The sequence below is a fragment of the Octopus sinensis genome, linkage group LG1 (assembly GCF_006345805.1).
Source record: "Octopus sinensis linkage group LG1, ASM634580v1, whole genome shotgun sequence".
Taxonomy (NCBI): Eukaryota; Metazoa; Mollusca; class Cephalopoda; order Octopoda; family Octopodidae; genus Octopus; species Octopus sinensis.
In genome coordinates, this window is record NC_042997.1 from 139,655,095 (window position 1) to 139,679,382 (window position 24,288).

At 34.9% G+C, this 24,288-nt stretch overlaps 1 protein-coding gene across 2 annotated transcripts; it reads right to left on the minus strand.

The window, feature by feature from the left end:
- Window positions 1-817: 817 nt before the first annotated feature.
- On the minus strand, window positions 818-22,388 carry LOC115217666 (dysbindin protein homolog). 2 transcript variants are annotated; one of them, XM_036505305.1, is made up of 7 exons: window positions 22,330-22,388; window positions 9,921-10,019; window positions 9,031-9,091; window positions 8,398-8,530; window positions 6,823-6,978; window positions 5,059-5,199; window positions 818-1,371 (listed from the first exon to the last, which is right to left on the minus strand). In XM_036505305.1, the coding sequence occupies exons 1-7, from the start codon at window positions 22,371-22,373 to the stop codon at window positions 941-943; spliced, it is 1,065 nt and encodes a 354-aa protein (XP_036361198.1). In that variant the 5' UTR covers window positions 22,374-22,388; the 3' UTR covers window positions 818-940. The 2 variants fall into 2 exon arrangements, with proteins under 2 accessions (XP_036361198.1, XP_029643279.1); XM_029787419.2 differs by lacking the exon at window positions 22,330-22,388 and adding an exon at window positions 15,381-15,667.
- Window positions 22,389-24,288: the final 1,900 nt, after the last annotated feature.

A 24,288-nucleotide genomic window follows, 5' to 3' on the forward strand; every position in this document is an offset into this window, starting at 1 on the left:
TGTTTTTTCTCGTCTGTTATTGTTTATCATTATATTTTGCCATACCAAAATCCAGAATGAGCTGGACAGTTTAGTAAATTTGAACATTCATACTCTAGTAGATCCTGTTTTGATAGTTGTTGGATTACTCTTTCTACTTAGTTGTGAAGTGGAAATAGTAACTTGGTAGCTATGGTTAGTAAAATTTAAACTCATGACTATGCTATCATCATACCTTTTAATTATCATTTATGGTTGTAAATAGTTTAGGCGGGATTTTCAGAACTCTTTTAGGAAAATTTTAATATCACGACACTGAATTTCATTTCCAAGTAACACTGAAGTTGTCAAAAACAGAATACAACTGGATTAGCAGCTCATGCATTATAAAATCAAATTTGGCAGCAGTTTGTTTCTGCTTATGTTTCAACTAATCTAACTGGTGAAAATACTTGCCAGATTGTTAACTATTCTTCAGTTTAACAAGAGAATGTAACTTAGTCTTCATGCACTGGCTGGCATATCACTCCATGTTTATATAAAGAATGTTGCTTACATGCTATGCTCTATAACCCTATAAATAGTTTCTATCATACAAATCTTGTTCCAAAATATTATAAATTTGTCATAAGGTTTGATGGTGTACTTAGTATAATAATTAATGAGTGGTGAATATTGAAGAGATGAAATTTCCAGCAACCAGAACCCAATTATAATTGTTGATTGAAATCAATTCACTTCTTTTATGCTGCTTATACTTACAGGGCTTCCTCTTCCTATAATGAAAACAAACCAAAATAATCGCCAAAGGATGGAATAAACAAAAGAAAAGCAAAAGTATGGATGCGTGATATGTATTAGTTTATTAACTGTACTGTTTAATGACAGTTTTAATTTCAGAAATATTTAATATTGTTAAATGAAAAGAAACAAATTCAGTCTTAGCAAATTCTGCATGGAATTATTTGTTAGAATTTACAGAATCCTCATTTTGAAAGGTCTCTGTCTTACATAAAGCTGGGTTAGTTTGTAGATTTGCATCTTCATCTCCAGTAGAGTGATCTGTCACAGTTTCATCAGCCTCTGGATTAACAGATTGTGAATTATCAGACTTTGGTGGTTGGTTTTCCCCTTCTGTCTCACTGTATGCTGATGATGATTCATCAGCAGCTCCCCACTCACTGCCTGGTGTCATAGGGGTCAAAAGGTCAACATCTGAAGGAGAAGTAATATCTCCTGCTACATGAGAGGAGAAAGATATACCAAGAAGTCCCTTCTCACTACAAGGAGTTACTTCAGTGGATGCTAAAAATGCTGCCAAACCAGATTCATCTTGGTCCAGTGTAATATCACTAAGATCTAGGTTCTTTGCTCCTTCACCATTTGGAAGTCCTGAAAATAAAGCCAGTCTTCATATGAAAAGATTTATTTTTGATTAGGTACAAAATAAATGAATGGAGAGGAAGAGGTACAATCAAAACTATTCAAAGAATATTACTGGTGCTTTATTTTTACTGACTCCAGTGACATGAAAATTCCAGTTTACTCAAGAGGAACTTAAACTAAAATAGATCCTAAAGATGATAATGTGATATTAAGCTAGTTACACCATGGAGAAAAATATGATACAAGTATGTTTCTTTGAGGTACCTAGTGATTGTGTCTTGGTGCTACTGAAGGTGACAAGGCTGTTATGTCAAAATTGAAATGTAGATGTCTTCATTGTATGTTGAAGAATAATGTGCAGAAGATGACAGTAAGTGGTATTATCTGCATAGAAGTAGTTAAAGCAGTGTTTGAACAATAACCAAATCTCATATTACACCAAAATTGATAGAGCATAAGTTAGAGAGAGAACACATTAGTATGTGGTATAATGAAAGGAAACTCCCAAAAGCTTGGCCATGTTAAGGCATCACCTTGAAGCGTTTTTAGTCAAACAAATCAACTCCAGAATCTATTTTTCTTTAAAGCCTAGTACTTATTTTATTGGTCTCTTTTGCTGAACTGCTATAATATGGGGACATAAACACACCAACACTGGTGTTGTCAAGTAGTGGTTGGGGACAAACAGATAAAAAGACACACACAGATATACTCTTTTACTTGTTTCAGTCATTTGATTGGAGCACTGCCTTTAGTCGAGCAAATTGACCCCAGGACTTATTCTTTGTAAGCCTAGTACTTATTCTATCGGTCTCTTTTGCCAAACCGCTAAGTTACGGGGACGTAAACACACCAGCATCGGTTGTCAAGCGATGTTGGGGGGACAAACACACACACACACACACATATATATATATATATACATATACACAACGGGCTTCTTTCAGTTTCCGTCTACCAAATCCACTCACAAGGCTTTGGTCAGCCTGAGGCTATAGTAGAAGACACTTGCCTGGAACCATGTGGTTGGTAAGCAAGCTACTTACCACACAGCCACTCCTGCACCTGATATATATATATAAACAACCAACTTCTTTCATTTCATCTACCAAATCTACTTGCAAAGCTTTGGTCAGCCCAAGGCTAAAGTAGAAGACACTTGCCCAAGGTACCATGCTGTGAGATTGAACCTAGAACCAGTTCTCATGCCAGGCATTTGAAAGTTTTGCCGAGGCCATTGTCACCAGTACTACTTTCTAATGTTCAAGGGGAAGGGATTCTGTTCCATGATTTAAGAAATGAAATTTCCTGTGTATTTAGATTTACAGAAATGATAATGGTGATGACTAAGGAGGAAAAGAGGTGGCTTTAAGATGATGGGAGTAAGAGCAATAGATTAAAGAAGTTGCCCTTTTTTGAAAATGAGACAATTAGTATTCTCATAGACTGGAATTGATCTGTACACAGAGAAAAACTGAAGAGTTTGGCAGCATAAAGTGCCTTGTCTGGAACACAAATTGAGGATATTTAAAAGGACACCATCAGAAATATTTGGTGATTATATAATGGAGAGTAGGATATTTAGGAGGGATTTTGTTGCATGTACACCATAAAGCTGGAAGCAAAATAGGTTTTATGAGACATGCTATTTACAAGGACTATTTTAATTTAGTTGAATAGGATTATGCTAAGTTGGATGAGGCCCTCTTGGCAAAGGATCTATTTATTGTACAAAAAGGTCTGCTTTGCTTTCCAGGTAGTTGTCTTTCAAGTGTTTTGATGATGAATAAATGGCTCCCAGTAGGTGGTGGTGAATGACTATTGCAAGCAAGTATTGTTCACTTGTTGCAGTACTATTTCAAGTGAACAACTTGGGGTGTCTTAGTTTTAACTAAGAGAAGAAGTAATTTTAGTCTGTGTTGCAGGTGAATATTTACAGCCAGAGTTAGTAGACATACAACCAAAGAGCTAACTTGAAGTGCAGTAGGAATATGTGAGTTGTTTTTATCTTGATTAGGCAGGAGATAGTGACGACTAGGTTTAGAGGTGAGATAAATGTCTGAAATGCAGGATGAGAATTAGTTAACCAATGTGGTGGAAGGTAGTTTGCAAAGTTATATAGACAGACATCATCATTTTATGTCCACTTTCCATGCTGGCATTGGTTAGATGAATCATTTCTTATAGCAAACCACTGCTCTCATAGGCTAAGGCTCATATATTATTTTTACCCAGTTTCTAGGGTTGGATGCTTTTCTTTATAGAATGTAATGGGTGCATTTTCTTGTGGCATCAGTACTAGAGAGGTTTATAAAATAAGACTAAAGAGAACTCAAAACCTTGTGCTTTTTCTACTCCTTTGCTATCCATTTTACATTTGTGTAATGGGGATATTTTTCATGGCATCAGTTTTTTCCACTTGCTTATCATCCACTTTACAGTGTATAGTGTATGTATTTTTTCATGGTATCAGAATTAAGGACATTGTTGAGTCCTTCAGACAGAACTAAGGGACACTCAACCCTATTTCATTTCTGCTCACTCACCAATTACTGTAGCTAAAGTCTGTTGGAAAAAGGGAGTCTCTTTTTCCTGTGGTACCAGTATATAAATTGTGTGAGGAGGGTGCCTTGTACACTGAGTGCAGAGAGTACTCAATGACCTAAGATGTGTGCTTTTGCTCATTTAAAATGACAAAAGAGGGAAACAGTGGAAGACAGAACAGAGTCATTGGAACAGTAACAAGAAGGGAATGAAGGCAAAAACAGAAGTGGACAAATGCAAGAGAAGGTGGTAGGTGATAACAGAAGTGGTCCAACAGAGAGAAATATTATGGATGGCAGCAGTACAGAAGAGTGAAGTGGGCATATGGCATAGTGGTTAAGAGCACGGGCTACTAACCCCAAGATTCCGAGTTCGATTCCAAGCAGTGACCTGCACAATAATAATAATAATACTAAAAATAATAACATCCAAAAATACCTTAGGAATGAGAACCCAGGTTTGAAATTTCCCCCAAGACACCTGAAGATGGCTGGAGGGTATATCAGCCGAAACATGTTGACAACAAACAAGATAAGGACAAATATCCATCGAATGTAAATAATGTACATAATTCCTCATCTCTTAAATATAGAACAGTGAAGTGGAGTGTATTGAGAGCAAATTTAACCAAATGAAGGTGAGGCAAGTCTATACATGTGTTCATACCATCTTTCTTACTGCAGAAGTCATCTATGTTAGCTTATATGTTTCAGAGAAATAAGAATGAATAAAGTGGAGGGTGTGAGAGGAAAGAAGACAGAGGATAAACAGAAGAAAAGAATGAGGAGAATATTTGAAGATTGTATATAGATGAAGTAGGTAACATTCTTTGGTGAAAATGTGAGAAAGTGGTTGTATAAAAGAAACTAAGTTTAGAACATGTAGGCAGAATTTTGAATAAAACAGAATTTCAATTAATGTAGTAGGTGGATCATCAACATAAGTTTTAATTGAAGTTAATTATTTTATGAACATTAAATGTCAGACCATTATTCCTTGAAAGAGTAAACTGAAACGAAGCCAAAACAGAATTTTGTAAGGAGGAAGAAAAGAAAAAGGATATAAGATTAGAATGAAGTTCTATCATTAATATGTAATAAGTATAGAGTAGAGAACTGAAGTTGTTGTAGAAGCAAATAGGAAACATACTGTTCATATGGCCGTGTGTACGATAATAATCTAAGTCATTTTGGAATGCTTCTTCAAATGTTTCTGATCTTTCACGCAATACATCCTGTTTCTGTTTTATCTTTTTCTCAGCTTGTACTGCAAGTTCTACGTTCTTTTGGGCTGAAAAAAAAATACAAATAACAGTTATTACTTTACAACAAAAGTACCTTTATTCACTGAAGAGTTATAAAAATATTTTTCTAAAATCATTTGACAGAGAGGTAGTGCCATTAACACAGGCCAAAATATGACGATGAGATTGATATAGTTCATGTTCAGTCTGAATATCTGTAGGTTGAACTTTTAGGAAAACATGAGTAGCAACTCTGGAGAAGATTGATTAGGAAAAAGGGTTTAGTGCATGATTTTGAGAGGAGGAAGAATGCATGGAGTGAACTGGACAGAGTGGTTTGCTGCTCACTAGCACAAAGAGATGAAGTTACTGTGTTGATAGAAGAGACACTATTTTGAGCCAGTGACATTTTCGTGTTGGTGAGCAGGTCTTCACCAATCAGCTGGACAACCTTCTTTTGGATGTAATTCAAGGTGTAATCCAAACATGCACAGTGCAATTAAACTTCATAAAGAGTGGGTAATTGGTTGCATTGAAGTTGTCATTGTTGTGCAAGTAATAAACAAAGCAGAGGCAATTGATGTAAGTCAGTCAGTTACTGTTTCTCTACAGAAGTATTTTATGACCTTGAACAGGAAACCTAATCTTTAAAATGCAATAGGTACAAGTACAATGAACTTGCAAATCCCAAGATTTTTATACACACTGGTTGCTAAAAATTAGAGGGAACATTAACCCTTTAGTATTTAATCCAGCCCAAATATTATACTTGTTTTATATACCAACTAGCCATATTCAGCCTCTCACACCTACTCTACATTGCCATACTAAAAATATACAAGCACATCATCAAAATCTCAATACAAAAAGATAATGCATGAGTAATTCAAAATAATGCAAATAAATAAGCTTTATATTAGACAGAATAATCTGAATGCTAAAGGATTAATCTCTGACTTCTTTGTTCAATGTGTCCTTCCTTTTTCAAGACAACTTGGATGTGGTTTAAAGGAGATTTGGCTGCTATCTCTAGCAAGTAAAGTAACCACATAGAGACTGCCTCATTGGTCCATATTAAATGTACAGATTAAATGTAGTTGAAGTTTTACATAAAGCATTTAAAAAAGAAAATTGTCAACTTTTCACTTATAAGAAATAATTTTCATTCCCCTTATGACAAGGTCATCATGCATTAAAAAGTAGGGGAGATGATGATGGAAAATTAGGGCTTTCTGTTCAGCCGGAATTGTTCTGAGTTGATTGATGGTGGGTAAAATATTAGAGAGGAGAGTATTACTGAAAGAAAAATTCTAAATAAAGAGTGCACAAGATGTAATAGTATGGCATCTAGAGCTTAGGGTACAGTAGGAAAAAAAAAGACAATATTTATATTAGATTTGGTGCAGATGAATTCAGAGGTTCACACATGGTAGTACTATAGGGAGAAAAACAGCATAACAGAGTGCCAAAGGTTGTAGAGTGTTATTAAGTTAAAGTTTAACTACTAGGAGGCTAAACTTTTCTTCAGTTTATTTGGGAAATAAGACTACAGAATAAATGTCTTTAAAAATATTAATAAGAAAACTACAAGAATGATTTCTTTTTAAATACTGTTGGTCTTTTTAAATACAGTAATTGTATAGTAAAAAGGAAAAGATATTTCATCTTACATGCTAATCTTTTCAATTCTTCTTCTTTCTTTCTCCTATAATTATTGAGTTGGTCTGTGTGTGATTGCATATGTTGTTTCAGTTCCTGGGTTTCGCTAACATTCTCCAATCGCACAAGGGCTGACTCAACTGAATCACAACTCTCTTCTAAGCAAGCTACATAAAAAAAAAATTATCTTTACATTATATAGAGAAACACACAGAAAATTTCATAAGCTTTACAGTTTTGAGTGACATACTGAAATTTATGAAATAAAACAAATCATTAAACATGAGAAACACTTAACCTCTTTAAAAAACCATACGATGTGTGCTAACCCCCAAATTTTCAACCTAATGTGGTAAATTGTTTTGGTTTTTTTCTTCTTCTCATTTTTATGTATATATTTAAATCTAAGATAATAAATGCAAACCCGAAGTGTTACAGCTGCAAACTCTACATAATTTTTCTATTAGTAAAACAGAATTTAATTAACATAAATATATCTTCAAACATTTATATGCAATCCTAATTAAAGATCTGATTAAGTGTCATAGAAATTTGATACTGCTAAATCTTTCATTAGCTTAATAACATCCATATTCATCAGGTCTATAGACATTATCAGTAACACACTTTGAAAACTTGATGTGATCCCAGCCACTGGCTTAACAGAGGTTCTTCTACCCAGCATCCTGTGAATGTTGTCATTGGTCAGCAGCTGACTCCTTCACTAAGACTGCACATCCAATATACTGTTACCTACAGCTTTCCCTATAACCCAATGAGCAGTGAACTCAAAATCAGTTCACTGCTTGAACCCTCACCAAACACAACAAGATAAGGCTTGATGACACATACACCTACTTGCTATGGACTGTTCTGAAAATTTTCAGGAAAAAGCATCAGAACAAACAAAGGCTGTGTGGCAGTCTTCTTACTATCACTGAGATAGACACGTGTTTTTCAGAGCATTGTTGGAGAGTTAAGCAAGACCTTGTTAGTGATACACTAAACTCCTATGGACACACTGACATAGATACACACAATTTGGCCACCCAGTAAACAAATCATTCATCAACTAGCTTTGTATGGACACTGAATGTTGTCCTGCTGATCTCCTGAATGCTATGCAAGATTGTGATGGGCAGCATGACTGATTCAGAGCAAATCTGAGCAACCTCAACATAATGATTACTGCTAAAGGTAGGGAACAGCTAGTAGCACAATGATAATATATTGGAATTTTTAACTGGTGATATGAATTTGACTCCTATCTATTTCTTTTGTAGCTAGTATTGTAGTGTGACAGTAAAGCTTCGTTGAAGAAAGTATGTAGGCTGCTTTTTATTTGCAGTTGGAGTGTTTTTATTTGTGACACTAAGGCACTTGGTATAATCATTCATATCACTTCTTATGCTCTAGTAAGTGTAAAATGTCTTGTCTATATAAAACATTGATATTAGTTTCCTAGCTGCTTGTCAATACCAATGCTCATACAAACAATGCCATTGCATGTGATCTTTCTATTCCTTGTCAGTCTACATAAATTCCAAAGAATGGAAAAAATGAGAAACAGTGGAAATCTTGCTTACCCAATAAATCAGTCAAGTTCTGCAAAACACCCAAGAAACTTGGAAGACTTTTCACTTCTCTATAAAATCCAGTTAGATTGTTACAGTTCTTTTTTATATCACCATATATAATTTGGATTTCACGGTCCAATGACTGTAGAAATAACAAAAACAAAATTAAAACCAATAACATTAATAATACAAACATTTTAAGAATCATTCTAAAACAGTTGGACTGTACCTATAACCATCAAAAAGATGGCACCAAAGAAAATTAAGATATTGAATAATTCAAGATGTTAAACAAGAATGTACAGGAAGCTAGTATTGCATGTAGAGTTAGGTACAGGCTGAAGGTTTAAGAAGAATCCAACTGGACTTTGAGTTAAAGCCAATCAATTTACTAGATAATATATAAACTGAGATACTGATTAACTATAATTTCAAAAGTAGAAAAAGGTAAAAAGGTTTATCGTTTATAATGTATCTATTTTGGCCTTCTAAAAGTTGATAGCAAAATAAATTAAAAGATTTCCCTTAACTCTGTAGAAATAGAAATTTGTGCAAGAAGCAAAGTTTGTGGGAAATATTTTTGTGCAAGAAATGAAACTATTTTTTACACAAAACTAAAAGTAAAATAAGGAATTCCATTACCTCAGCTTTCTTGGCATTTTCTTCATTGGCTTTTTGTATATCTTTCCATAATAACTGATACCTGTAAGTAATGCCACATATCTTTTTATCACAGGAATTTCTGATTGATCCACAATCATATTTATGAATAAGCCACTTCTTTTAAAAGCAAGATTCACATCATCTTTTATTATTATTTTTATATTCTCTAAAAATATCTTAACCCTTTATTCAGTTCAACTGAATAAAACAAATAAGGCTTGTCCTGATATAATACTATTTGCATACTTTAAACTCATAATGTATTGTTGTTACTTTTGAAAGACAGGGAGATGGTATATCATGAGTATGATAAACCAGATTATTGATTATTCCGGTATAAGGATCTTACTGTCTTTACAAGAAAATAATTTAGGAAGCTCTTATTAAACCCTATTGATTCCACAGTAAATTTTTTTTTTTTCTCATTTTGAAATGTTAGAATAATAAAATAATAAATAAACAATGAATGATCTTTTACTTGATGCATTCTAGCATTGTTTTAAAGTTATTAACATCAAAGTTACAGGCAAGAAAATTGACTAATAAAATGAACCTTGAACAAGCCATTTGTCATTTTCAAACACCATCATTTTGCCACAGTACATTAACCTCATGTTCTTAATGGCAATGTATATTTTCATTCCAAAAATGTATTTAATATACTTGGCTGTTTGTTCGTAACCCATTTTTATAGCTATCAAATAAATATAAATTACAATACATCATAGAAAACTTAATAACAGCTAGTAGCATATTTACAAGGTATTCTAAATCTTGAACATACAAGTTTATTTTCACATGTATTTTTTTAATAAGTAAATGAAAAGACTGCGAGAAGTAATGTAAAATTGAACACTTTCAGTACATACTTGTAAAGAAGATCAGCTCCTGCATCATAGTTTACATGGTCTACAGGATTCACTTTCTTAACAGGAGTCAGAACCTCCTGATTTTTGATGAGGTTGATCCTGTTGAAGAGGAGGAAAAAATATTAGTTGCCAGCGTATTATTCAAATATGAATCAAGATTTGTGACACATGTCAGGGAAGTTCTCTAATCAAATAACTATTGTTTTAGAAAGGGAGTTGATTAACATTTACCACTCAAAATACCTCTGGAATTCACATATCACCTATTTCCCCCTCAACTACTGAGCTTCAAAAGGTAAAGCTGAAAATTAACCCTACAAACTTAACCCAGTTGCTCAGCAGTCTAGAAAGACTATGATCTTCTTGGATTAAATTTAAGAAGAGAAAAAAGAGATATTTTGGTCAATTTTCAATGATTTACAAAGTGAGACTCAAACTGAATAATTTAAAAAAACAGGGTCGTAGACAGTTTAGTAGGTGCAGTTATTTTAATTAGAGATTTGTGTTCTTACATCATTTAGACTCTACAACTGGATATAGTTAAGTACTATAGTCAATTAAGTCAAACCTAATAATACATAGAGATCAAAGAAAACTGTGGGCCATTCCAAGTCATTCGTCCAACTACCTGCAAGTCATAAGATTGATCTGAGCACCCCAGAGGTGACATGGAGTTATACAATAACACATTTTTCGATTTACAACAGCAAAAATTTTATTTTATTGTACATCAAACTCTTACAAGAAGCTACATCTATACTTCATTGCAGTACAAAGCATACTAACTTCATTAATCTCTATCAATACATGGAAAAATTATTGCTGCAACAAGCTTTGAAGTAATAGTTGAATTTATAACTGATGACATATTTATAACATTAAAATTATTATTTCTCATATCATCAAAATTTACATTGGCTGCATGGCTTTTAACAAACATATCAATCAGTTCTTTGAATATATATAATACAAGACAGTTAAGATTCACAGAAAATTTGTCACTATAGAACAGGCCAAGGTTCATATAAACACCATTATTTCTAAAGTTCAATCAGAACATTTTTCTTTTTATGTTGATATGCATTCTCAACCATTTTTTTTTATCTATGGACCCTTTTGATTACTACTTTATTTGAGTGGACCTCCATAGCTAGTCAATGTTTAAAAACTAATCTTATAGGAACTGCTTTCAAAATTCCTATTTTGTTTTTCATACATTAACTTGTGTAGCTTGAACTATGTAAAATGTTAGAGAAAGAAACCTATCTGTTTCTTGCAATACATATCAATACATACATCTAAAGCAAAATTTTTTCAGGGGCCTTTAAAATACTATTGTGACCCCCCACCAATTACTATTTTGTTATGTGGACCCCTACCCCAAATCTTATATGGACCCTTAGGAGCCATATGGATCTTGATTGAGAATCACTGGAGTAGATAAATGAATAATAGTGTCTATACATGTATATGTGTTTTTCTATTTTACCTGAAACCTCCCTTACAAACCTACCTTTATTACAAGTATCTTCCACTCACAATACAGGAATCGCACAACCAACAATAACCATTTGCATCATATGTCCATACTAGCATAGCTACTTCTGTACATACAATATAATACCCTTCGCATCTAACAATGTCCTTAGCCCGCTTACACAATCTTTCTCATATAAGTAAATCACATCTTATTTCATTCTTTCACTGCAACATCAATGTTTCAAGCCATTGACTAAACTTTAAAACTGTGCATGTGCTTGTTTACACTGCTATGTATACCTATATGAGTCCTATCTTGTATTTGAATGGTCAAATACAGAAATATAGAAAAGCAGGCATAATTGCTTAAATCAACTCAGAATTGTGAAACACATCACTTCCATTACCCTCAAGAATAATTAAGTAACCCAGCCTTTCTCCATACATATAAACTACAACAAAGCCTAATTGCTGAGATGTAAACGACTTCATTATCAATTTTTGGTTATGTAGCAGCAATTTAAGACTTGATAAGGAAACACTGTCTCCCATAAGTTCAACTACTTTCATATCTCTGATCATTCAAAAACACCCTTAAATATAGAACATATAGTCAAAAGTGCTTGATGTGAAGTAGAACAACATTAAAAGACAAGTCTCCAGTACATCTGGTCTGTGGAAGTCATGCTGGTGGTTACAATGGAAGGCAAGCTACTCAAGGTGATTGTGGATAACTTTCTGTTTCCTTTAAGTTATATGAGGTGAGTGCAATAGGTGAGAGAGATGCAAGGCTGCACTTTTTCATGAAGAGAAATATTGTATTTCCAAAGATTGAGAAAGGCTCCTGTAGAGAGAGAGAGGTTGATGAGCTTGGTAAGGATAAAGACTAGTCCTGGAACATACGACTGAGAATTATGGAAGGGTTATTATCAGGAAAAGTCACCTGTTGGGTTATAGTGATTAAAGGAGCTTTTATATTAGGTGGTTGCATATGCATGATTAAAGAGAGTGTAGGTGGAATTTTGTTGAGTGATGTATTACAGAGATAGAAGGGGAGTGCGCATCAAATTGGGAAACTTCTTCAGCTGATGTGTTGCTAACTTAACCATCTAGATTGAAAAATAGGAGTTGGAGTATTCTGCAAAGTTGATGGTGTCAGATAACTAGAAATTTCTGTCAGAGAACAAGTAATCTCTGCTGTAATATGGTAGGGAGGAGAGCATGCAGATTGTGTAACACAATAAGACATCCTTTGCTTTGCTGATGTTAGTTTTGCAGTTTTGGGTAAAAGCATCCCAGTTGAAGGTAGTGATGTCCATACTGCTACAAAACAGTTTAAGTGAGCCACTTAGGGTTTTGGGTAGTTATATGGAGAATGAGAAGGGATATACCTAGGAAGATGGTTTCAGTCACCCAGTGTTAGATTAGTTTGTGTGAAACATTTTCTGCCAGAAACAGACAGCCTAAAAGTAGCAAAACTCTGACATAATTTTCAGATTTGACATACCAGCCATTCAACGTATTGGCTTTAATAGACAGTGATCAAACTATTCATGAAACAAATCATGGATGTTTGTTATGTCTGACATATATGTTGGGAGTGGATAATTGGTGCAGAGAGTTGATGGCTACAAACAATTCAGCCTTTACTTCAACAGTGGCAGTGAAGGAGGAGTGTGAGATCCATGGTGTTGATTGAATTGAAATGCCTAAGACCAATAATTTCAGAAAGACGTGAGGTGAGATAAAAGTGTTCCATGCAGATAATATGCCCAGATGATGGATACTTCGTATATATATATATATATATATATTATATATATATATATAATATATATATATATATATATATATAAGGATATTATTGTTTACAATAATATCAAGTGGTACAGCATGCGTAAATAACATCAATTAATGTGTATCAGTGAAAATTTATGGTTGTAGCCGTCTTCTGGCTGCGATTTTTAGCGTGCTTGTGCCACTTGTAGCACCCTCAATTATTAATATATATATATAATCAGGCAGTCTCTCAATGACGTACACTAACAACAATTTATAAACATTCTTACAACAATTTTTAACATTTCCTTGATGTCTAGTAATCAAGAGAATTATTTGATATTCCTATTTACCCCATGTGAACAAAGAATTATAAAATATATACAATGGGTTAAGATTTCCTAAGCTGATGGATCATCTTTTCTTTTCATGACACATCAGCATAGACCACTATTTATCTGTGTGCATATGCGTTGCTAAAATAGACTATTTTCAACAAATTATAGTTATTAAGAGCAAACCTCTGTCCAAAGGTGCTCCAACCAGGACCATCTTGTCTTTTAAGGGGTATTTAGAACCATATTATCCAACGTATTCGTCCAACTATCCAATGCCGTCTTAAGGCATTGAACAGTTACCCAGGAGCCCCACAGGTTTGGGGCCCAATTCCGATCTGTGTACGCTTCGCCTTGTTGACAATAAATACATTCATCTGCCCACGAGCCAACAATGTTGCTAAAATGACCCTGCCACAACCACCACCTTTTCCCCTTCATGATAGAAGGGTAATTTTAATAAGATATGGCTGCTATTTCTGGCTTATCGAGCGACTGTCTGGTTTCAAATTCTGATTAAGGTTTCCCTAAATTAGTTACACCGGTTATCTATAAAATGTCCCAGTAAATATAGTCAGTCGTAAGGTGTTTAATAACTGTAACCAACAGTTACTTTAAACACTGATGTAGCTCAATATCATAAAAAATAGTATATTTCTTTTAGAAGTAAGAAACAAAAAGAATTCAACTTTCTATACGTTTTAAGTTTCTGATTGTTACTTTCTATTCATTTCTCCCTTCCAGTTGCACTTTTATTGTACTTTTATTTAGTTCTGTTTGGCTACGAAGTTACCCTATGGATAATTGGAGTTGGTATTCATGCCGTTACAAATAATAATAATAAATAAATAACTACCGAAAGATACTGAGTATACATTCATTAAGAATTAGTTATTTGTCGAATCCATTATTTTAAAGACATAATTTCGTTTGTAGCTTAACTCGCTCTTTACACTTAGCTTCAGCTTTACGTTACTCACTATTTCAAATCATATCCTTTAGTCTTAAAAAGAAAAAAGGAAAGAAGTTAGCATGGACATATAAAAAGATGAGGTGGTCATAGGTGGAACTCAGATATGTCTGCTTGATCAGTACTGACCTACGAGTTAAAAACAACACACTGCGAGCAGAAAACAGGTGTTAGTAACACTTACGCATCTCCAACTAAAGACAATATAAAATTTATTAACGAACAACAAAAAAATGCCACAAAGCATAAAAGGCTTCGTTACGAAAGCACTAAATCCACATAAATTTGGCAAGACAACTGTGATCAGATCACATCCTGCTCCATTCATAACCTCAAACTTGCCTTCTTGCTCACAGTGTTAGAACAAGCATATATGATCGAAGACATTCCAGCTGTGACCGTCCTCTGTAAATCGAACGCTACAATATCTAATGTAATTTCATTTCAGGCGATAGGGCATAATTTCAGAGGGATTTAGCTGCCATTTCTAGCAGGTCGAGTTACTGAGATGTGAATAAATATATAGCAGCATTATTAGATGAAAAGCTACCAAACTTAACTAACATCCTTTTTTTCTTTGAAAATTATACTGTAAACAAGCAAAACCAAAATAAAGAGAAGGGGTGTTTTGAAATTACGAAAAAGAAGAAAAAAAATCATTTTGTAGATATAAATATTAAATGACTTGTCATATCTAACCCAAGATCCTGCAGAATTCAACAACGAATAAAGCTTTCCTCCTGTTATTAACTAAAACGAAAGAACTAAGTCTAATTATAAATAATACACACCCATAAATAAAAACGAAAGATGTACAGAACAAATACACGAGTTGAAATGAAACTGAATTGCCAGAAACAATCACCGAATAGAAAATATACTAATTAGATAGAATACCCAGCTGATAAATCCTGCTGAACGGTATGGAATTTATCCTTAATCACTTCGAAAACACTCATCACTGGTTTGTTGTCGTTTCACGAACTCATAAATCCGTTCATCTTTGATGGCATATGACCTCTTATCACGTGACCAGGTTTGCGTAGATCACATGACAAGGATTAATCCTCTTCGAATTAGATTTGTAACTTGAATGGTTTAAGGTGGAAACTTTAGGTCAGTCGTGGGTAACTTGCGGCCCGCGGGACTTTCTGAATGGCACGCCTAACGAAAAATTACCATGAATTCTTTTAGTAGTGCGGGCCGCCTGATAATGAACTGTGTCTCATGCGGTTAGCTTCTCGGAAAAAAGTTGCTTATACCTATTTTAGAGTGTATGATTATGAGATGTTCATGCTTTTCCTATGAATTATAACAGAGTTAATATTGTTTGAAGTGGGATGGACTGCCTTGCTCTAAATACTCTACTAAAACAACATCTTCAGATTCAATTCTGTGTTTGTTTAATTTCACTTGGAAAAATCTGTCTTGTCAGGTTTCAAAAGTAAGGAACTATATGACTTTAAATCAATTAAGTTCCAAAGTTTCAGTTGTCTTTGCTGCTCTTAGGAGAAAGGACTCTTGGGCTGTCTTGCTTAAAATATGTTATAGGAAAAGGGCAGGGTTTAAATATTTGATTTTCATATTTTAGGCTCTTTGTAATCGAAAGTGAAGTGAAAGTAGTGTTGTTTTTTGTATGCGCTTTATCAAACTGAAAAGTCCGACCACACCGCTAATATAAAGTCGGCGACACGGTTTACAACTGTGATTCGCCCTATCAAGTGATATTCGCTTGGAGCCATGGGGAATACGCCCCTCAGAATTCAGGGAATTATGTGTCTTAGCAATGAACACTGTTTATTTTATCACCTGTTATACGGAACTTTCGTTTGATTAGTGGAATTGTATTAATTAGGAAAGTTTGGTTCAAAAAAATCTTTGCTTTCGTTTTTGTTACCACTGATGAAGCTATGGCAAAGCTTATATTCCCATCCGGTCTGTCTGGAGTGACAAACGTGTTCGGACAGGAAGATGTTCGGTTAATATTTACTAGTGGCCGTGTTTAACTTCGTATAACTACAGTTTGGGGCCTCGGCCGACTCTGACTCCTCATAGGTAATTTGAATGCATATTTTTTAATGAAATTTCGCAGAGATACGCCTTCAAGGACATAGATTGCAATTTGTTAACAAGGCTTAAAAAAAACTGAGAGCAAAGTATCAGATCACTCAATCACCATTAACTCACTGAGTTGCTGAAGCAGAAATATCATTATAGCAAATGTGCAAATATTCTGCTCAATATCACAGATTTGCTTGTCAATTGCTTGACCTTAACCGCGTAGTGGCTGACAAAATGTGCATCAGTGATCATGAACAGCTGTAGTGGGAGAGTATCATAGCCATGTATTGAGAAGTATTCTATGGGGTTTGAATAAATGTAACAAAAGCAAAGTTTGAAGGAAATATTAGTCATTTTTCATACTTTCTAGGAGTAAGTAAATAAGAAATAACAGTTGCTACCCAAAGACAAAAGTTATGTTACAGTGTTATTCATGCAACCAATGAAATGTGTCTTCAGTGACCAGCTCAACTGAAGTGACAGCAAACTCCTTGTGACAACTGTATAGATTGCCAATTCAGCTATTTCATAAAAAAATAAAAGACCAAGACCTCCAAATCGTTTGGGCAATGCAGCCTGATCATGGGGTGACAAGGAGGGCAAGTTGGCATAGGCTCTGGTAACGTGGGCAGCAACTTCACATCTCAGTTTGGTTCCCGCTTCTAGCTAGGTAGGGGAAAATCCCTCCTCCAATAAGCTAGAGACTGATTGTAAACACATCTTTGCAGAGAGACAGTGAAGGGTGCAGCTCCGTGCAATGGGGCACAGGTCTCCATTGGGTTTGGTGAGCCCAAATAATTTTGCACCAAAGAATAGTGGGTGGATATAAGATAGGATGTTTGCTGAAGAGAACTGGTTCACAAACTGAGTCAAATTCTACAAGAGCTCAAGTCTGGCATCACTGGCCAATAAGGAGATACCATCCTTAAGATGTTGAGGCCATAGGCCATCGATTCCCACACCTGAACCAGCAGGGAAGGATCAAATCACCTTTCTGGTGTTATCAGAGGTGAAGACCGGTCTCAAGTATTCTAGGGGATTGGGCCAGTTTAGTTGATTATCAGAGGGTGCTGGTGGGTGCTTCTCTTTCAGACGTCTAAGAAACTCAGAGTCACACGGAGTGAGGGAATATAGAGAAGAGAGGAGACAGACAGCCCCCTTTTATGTCAAATTTGTTGAATTTAGCATTGACTGCATGCTTAAGGTTTATTAGTTGCCTGTCAGTAGGTACCATGCTCAATGTCAAATTGAGGTGAGAAGTAGTCAGGGTGGACTCAAATAGCTGGAACTGTCACTTGAGTGAGGATGTAAGGGAGCTTGATTTCATATCGTGCATGTGGAGAGAGAAGCGGGGGAACAGAAACAGTTTCTGCCAGTCTGATGTATTGTTGGATAAACATACATTTTTCAACAAGCTAGAGAACATCTGAGCAAGGCTATTCTGAGCTCCCTTAGGGATCCGGTTAATGAGCTTCAATAAAAACCCTGGAGGGCTGCAGCAAAGTCTTCAGTAGAGAGCTGGTTGTCAGAATGTGAGGTGTCTCCACAGAGTGCATCAGAGCTGAAGTGGCACAGACTGTATGTCCAGTATGGAAGACTTTCAGCTAGAGCCTTGATGATGTGGACACAACTCCTGTGGTAATTTTGGTAGCATAGGTGACAATTAGTTGTCTCCAAGTAACAGCTAGTGTGAACACAGAGAGCACAGTCAGGTGGCAAGCTAGCATCAACTGACAGTAGAGGGCTAGCATTGGAACTCAGTTGAGGGAGTGCAGTATTGGTTCCAAAGGTGGGACTAGAACGGAGGTTGGGTGGTGTGGGAGTTAAAAGTTGTAGGGGTTGGCAAGGTTAATTCTGTTTCCATCGGTGGGGCTTGAACGAAGGTCAGATGGCGGTGTGTGGAGGAAGGGTTGAAAGTTGTAGGAGTGGTGGGGTTGGTAGGGTTAATTCCATTTGGAACCTGTGGTGGAGAGAAGTTAGCTTCTCTCAAGCATACCGAAGTTGGTGGAGAATGAGAGATCAGATGTTGATATATTGTCACATAGTCGCTCCACCAGGGAGGTCTCTTGGTCATTCGATGCATGCCTCTACTACGAAGAATGGATAGGTTAAAGTGGTGGCAACCTCACCAATCAGCAGTCATTGGTGATTGGGAGATAAAGAGCAACAAATATACAAAAATGAGAAAAAAAGAAGAAAAAAGAGGGTGAGAAGGAAAAACAAGAAAAGTGACAAAATTTTACAGAGCGCTATCAAAAAAGTTTAAAGAGTCACACACATGCAACTATTTGTGGCTTTGTCTCTATGAGCAGTACTGAAGTCTGTAGCAAGGCTGTTCAGAAAAGGCAAATGCTACTTGTAATTATGTTCTATTAAATATTAATTTAATTTAATTTGTTTAAAATAAAGTCATTTTATTAAATTTGTATCCTCATTTTTTTTTTCCATTATTCAAAAAATTCTTTAAATATATTCATTTGTAACTTTGTCTCTGTACAGTATTGAAATTACAGTACATACCTTATATCCAGAAAAGGCAAAGTTGCAATGCTTATCATTCATTTTTAATTTAATTTCTAAATGAGAATTAGTCAAATGAAAAAATCAAAATTTTGTTTGAATTTTCTTGGAAATTTTTGAATTCAAAATGACTGCAAAAAATGGTAATTTTATATATTTTTAATTAAAATTTTACAGCAATGCCAGTAAAAACACTGGACAAGCCAATGAAAAATGCGGACGCATACTAACAATATTCTTAACAATTAAACCTGGAAAAGTAGATAACAAGAAAAAGCTCATTAAAATTAGAGCTTAAAATATTGCTGTTAAAATTAAAATTCAAAATTTTTTTATTAATTCACTTAGTACAAAAAATAAAATTAAAAAAAGGAAAAGTGAAATTAATTGAATTTTTAAAAAATATGAAAAAGTACATAAGAGGTACTTTTTAATTTTAGCAGCAATATTTTAAGCTCTAATTTTAATGAGTGTTTTCTTGTTCTCTACATTTTCAGGTTTAATTGTTGAGAATATTGTTGGTATGCGTCCTGCATTTTTCATTGACTAGTATATATACATACATACACACACACACACACACATATATATATATATACCTGTCTTTCCTTTTCCAGCTGGGGTAGCCATGTATCTCCAAGACACCTATTTAAACACTCTAATACTCTTACCTCTCATTACCTGGTCCAAAGCCACTTCCCTCAATACTACTCACTCCTCAGTTGAGGGGTCTTTTCTTGCAAGTTACATGGTGACTTTGCCATGCAAAAAGCACTCAGTACACTCTGTAAAGCAGTTGGCATTAGAAAGGGCATCCAGCTGTAGAAACCATGCCATAGCAGACAGTAGAGCTTCCAGTTACAAGAATAATCTCAGAGAGAGAAAGTTGAGGACCAAGAAATATTTTATTAAACATGGGTTTAAACAAATATATAGCCTTCAGCTGTAATAAGAAAAATAAATGTAGCAGGCTGAACTCTCAGTGTTTATAAGCTCATTAAAAGTTTTAAAATATTCTATAAGATCTTTAGGCGTAAAACCTGTACAAGACGATTGGTTGGAAAAAATGTCAGCAGATGTTATAATAGAGTTCAAGAATATAACCAAAATTAACTTTGGTCAACACTACCAAATATAGTAATATTAATTGCTTGCAGCAACCATCTCCAATCAAATATAGTAAAATTATATGTTGCCAAATATAGTAAAATTATACATCAGCAGTTTTGACATCCAAACTTAAACATTCCATGTTCAAATTTGAAGAAAGTTATTTGCAGTAAACAATAAAATGGAGCGTGGAGCAGGGATAAAGAAATCAGTAAGTAAATAATTAAAATAGGATTATGCACATTCCTTCAATCATACATCATGCCGGGAGAAACTAGTCGTCTCCTTTAGAACATTTTGGGATACCCCAAAATATGACATTACTGTGAATGACTGCAAGAATGGTGCAACAAAGTACTCTCCCAAAAATCATCTGAACTTCCAGTGAAGTGGAATAGTAAGTAATATATAAATATATATATATGTGTGTGTGTGTGTGTGTGTAAAGAGAAAGAGAGAAAGTAATAATGAGTGAATAAGAATATAGAAGGGTCAAAAAACGTAAAAATAATTGAAAATGAAACAAAATTGAAGGCAAAACACTAAAAATGATTGAAAGTGGGCAGAAAGAAACACTACGTAGTATAGTAGTACTATGTTAGGGTATCTGTAGAAAGTTGAATGTGATTTCGGAATATAACGAGGTAAATTTCGGATCTTGGTAATTTTCCGAAAGTCCTCTCCCCACCTCAAGATTTTCCCCACAAATTACTTTATAATCGCAATGTATGCCTTTTGAAAGGTATTTCTATAAAATTTCATTGGAAAAAAACCCCCATTTTCCTAAAAGTTACAAGGGAAAAACCCGGATCTTGTGAATTTTCCGAGGTACTCTCCCTACCCCCTTGGAAAAGGTTTTCTACACTAATGTCTTTATAATCGTAATGTATACCGTTTGAAAGGTATTTCTATGAAATTTCATAAAAAAAAAAAAACTACATCGGGTCAAGATGTAAACATTAACCCAAAGTTTTCCAACTCACTACATTACATACGTGAGACCCTACTGCATGTATTTATTATGCAGAAAGCTCAAGATAATTTTGTCATGATTTAAGTTTTAATTCAGAGGGATCTTCTCCGAGACAAGCCGTCATCACCATGGCTTACGAGCACAAATCTACCCATCTTCCAAATGGACTTGCTCCTTTACTATCCCAAGTATATCTAAGGACCCGTACTCAAATATCTTTTTTGTCTTGTTGCATTTCTTGCAACCTACCTCGACTATAATTGTTATTGAACGGGCAACCTTCGTTACGATAACAAAGTTTATAATAATAAATAAATAATGCAATAATATTCAACCACAAAAACATTTAAAAATAACAATAAGAATTTTAATAGTTTAAAACGGACAACAATTTATATACTTAACAAGGTAATGTTTTTGCAAGAGAAGAATTTCTAAATACGTCACACCTATAAAAGGGAGAGTAGTATTTATTTGTATTATTGCAACGATTCTACCTCTGTTGGGAGTGTGTCGCGGTTATTTAAAATGGAGTTTACAAATTAGGAGACAGTTTTATTTTGGTGAGAAATTTGCGTACTTTTTCGCCAGATTCCAACGGATTTAATTTAATATATATGAAGTTCTGCTGGTATATATATTTATTTTTTTATCGTTTGTGTGTGTATTTGCAGTGGATATTGTTATTTGTCTTTAATAACGAAATATTCACTTATTAAACGACATTGTTTCTGTTTTGGCATATTTTGGATCTTTATTGTCGCTATATTGCATTTTTAAAAACTTGTTCCGTTATCTCAAACAGTACCATTATAAGATATTTCACTATCTGGTGTTAGTTGTTGATTCAACTAATTCTTATTTAAATTTGGCTGCGGAGTTTGTATAATTCATTTAATAAACAAACGTATTATTTATATATATTTCACTAGCGAACGGAAATAGTCAAAAATGGCAAAAAAAAAAAAAAACATACTTCATTTAAATGCTATATATAATTGTTGAAGTAAAACTTTAAGTTGCTTGTTAACTGACAATGCATAGACATATATACAATGAAAATACAATCGTAAAATGGCATTATATATATGAGAAAAAAGGTCTAGTTTTATCCAATATCTTAAAACAGTGAAACACAAAATATTAATTCAGTCATGTACTGAAATGCATGGTATTACTTACATATCTATGACTTTTAGTGTCGAGATGAATGGTCCGACTGACATTACGAAAAAATCGGTTGACAGTCTTAATTGAGGCCGTCCTATCCGCGAATTTTTTTCCCACGAGATTTTCGGACCCCAGTAATGAACTCATTTGCATACGGCCATTTAGAGCTTTTGATCTTGTTGCCAAGTTAACAAACACAGTCAACCAAGTAAACTCAAGACGAAGAACAGTGTTGTAAGTCGACCGATCGCCAAGTTATGTCTGATTTCAGAAGGAGACAAGTAATTAGATTTGCATCTCTACCTATTATCGGATTTTGTTAGGGCCCCATATGGTAAAGATGTGGATGGGGAAAATGTGGGTAGAGGGTGATGTGCTAGCAACTCTCTCCCTTTACAAAGTAGACAACAACACAAATACCTACGCAGAGGCAGCCGTGGTTGAAACAAGAACAAGCATTATTAAAAGTGAAAAGAAACATGGTCATTCCTTGCCCAAGTGACCTTATCTTATCTTATCGCCCATCACTTTTTATGCAAATGAGTTCATAACTGGGGTCCGGAACTCTCGTGGGAAAAATTTTCGCGTCCTGTCCAGCAACACATAAGTTTCAATGACGTTCTTGTAAGATGCACGTAGCACCGACGAACTCTTTTTACTTAACCCATAAAGCACTGGGATTTGAACTTACATAGCATGGACTTCTGAGCATATTTTATGAAAATGAGACTACCATGCACACATAAAAAACAAAAACAAAAATAGTTAAAATATCTTCTTAAAATATAATGGTACCAAGTTTTACATAATCTGAAAAATCATTAGTTGAACTATTAGTCCTCTTGCATTCTGGAGGGTATCAGAATGTTTGAGTGACATTAGACCCCAACAAACGCCCATAAATTAAATGTATCTATCAGGACCATGATCGTCGCCTGTTGCACTTTGTGTTAAACTGTATTGCCAACAACATCGAACTTGATAATGGTGCTTACTGTCGCTTTTTTCATACTGAAACTATTAAATAACACTTGACTGAGAGATACTGGTAACCGACGAGGTTGAAGAACTACCCTGCTTCACAAGTGTTGTTGGTACGAGTATTGCTGTTGTGTAGTCCCAAGCCAGTCCTTATCGAGTGGTCCTACAGAACAAGGGTAGTCTGATGAGAGACAAGGCTTGATCTTTGAGATCATCATCTTCACCATTACATCATACCATGTCACTGCCTAGATATATCACTTCTACATGAAGTGGTGAATCATAAGGCATGCAGTATGACAGTCTTGATATATTGCAATTTCATCTCTGTCTAATCCATTCCAGATTGTGATGGTTGTTGCAGCTGAGGTGAGCAAGAAGGATGGGGTTAAAGCACGACAGTTGTGACCCCTCCATTCATATTGTTGGTGGTGTGCACCTCAGCCCAGTGTTTGAAGCCAGTGACAGTATTAATGTTGCAGCTATTTCTGACAGTGTTTTTAGGATGTTGTAATGATCTGGGGTGTTGTGTAGTTTAAGTATTTGGAGGTAGCTGTCCATAGTAACTAGAACTAGGAGGACTGAAGCTAGCTACCGTTACAAAGTGTGTCCATTCGTTTGTCCAAATGACATTTCATTTGTTTTTAGTATATTTGCTTTGTTATGCAGTTGGTCTGTGTACAAGAAGCATAGTGCACTGTTTTGTGTTCTTTGTAGTATGTTGTGATCAGGGCTAGCATAACCCAGTGTTCACCACTATTTATAGTATAGCAGGAATTTGAAACCAGCTGCTTGGTACTCATTTGTACACCACGAGTAAGCTACCATATAAATCGACCACACTGTTCTAAAATAAAACTGCTTGTCCCTTATGTTATATAATCATCACAACAAACATGAACAATCAACGTCGCCCATTGTCTCCCTTGATAAAAGGACTTTCACTTTGTTTCCCGCCAAAACAATTAACTTGTACAACAACGGCAGTCG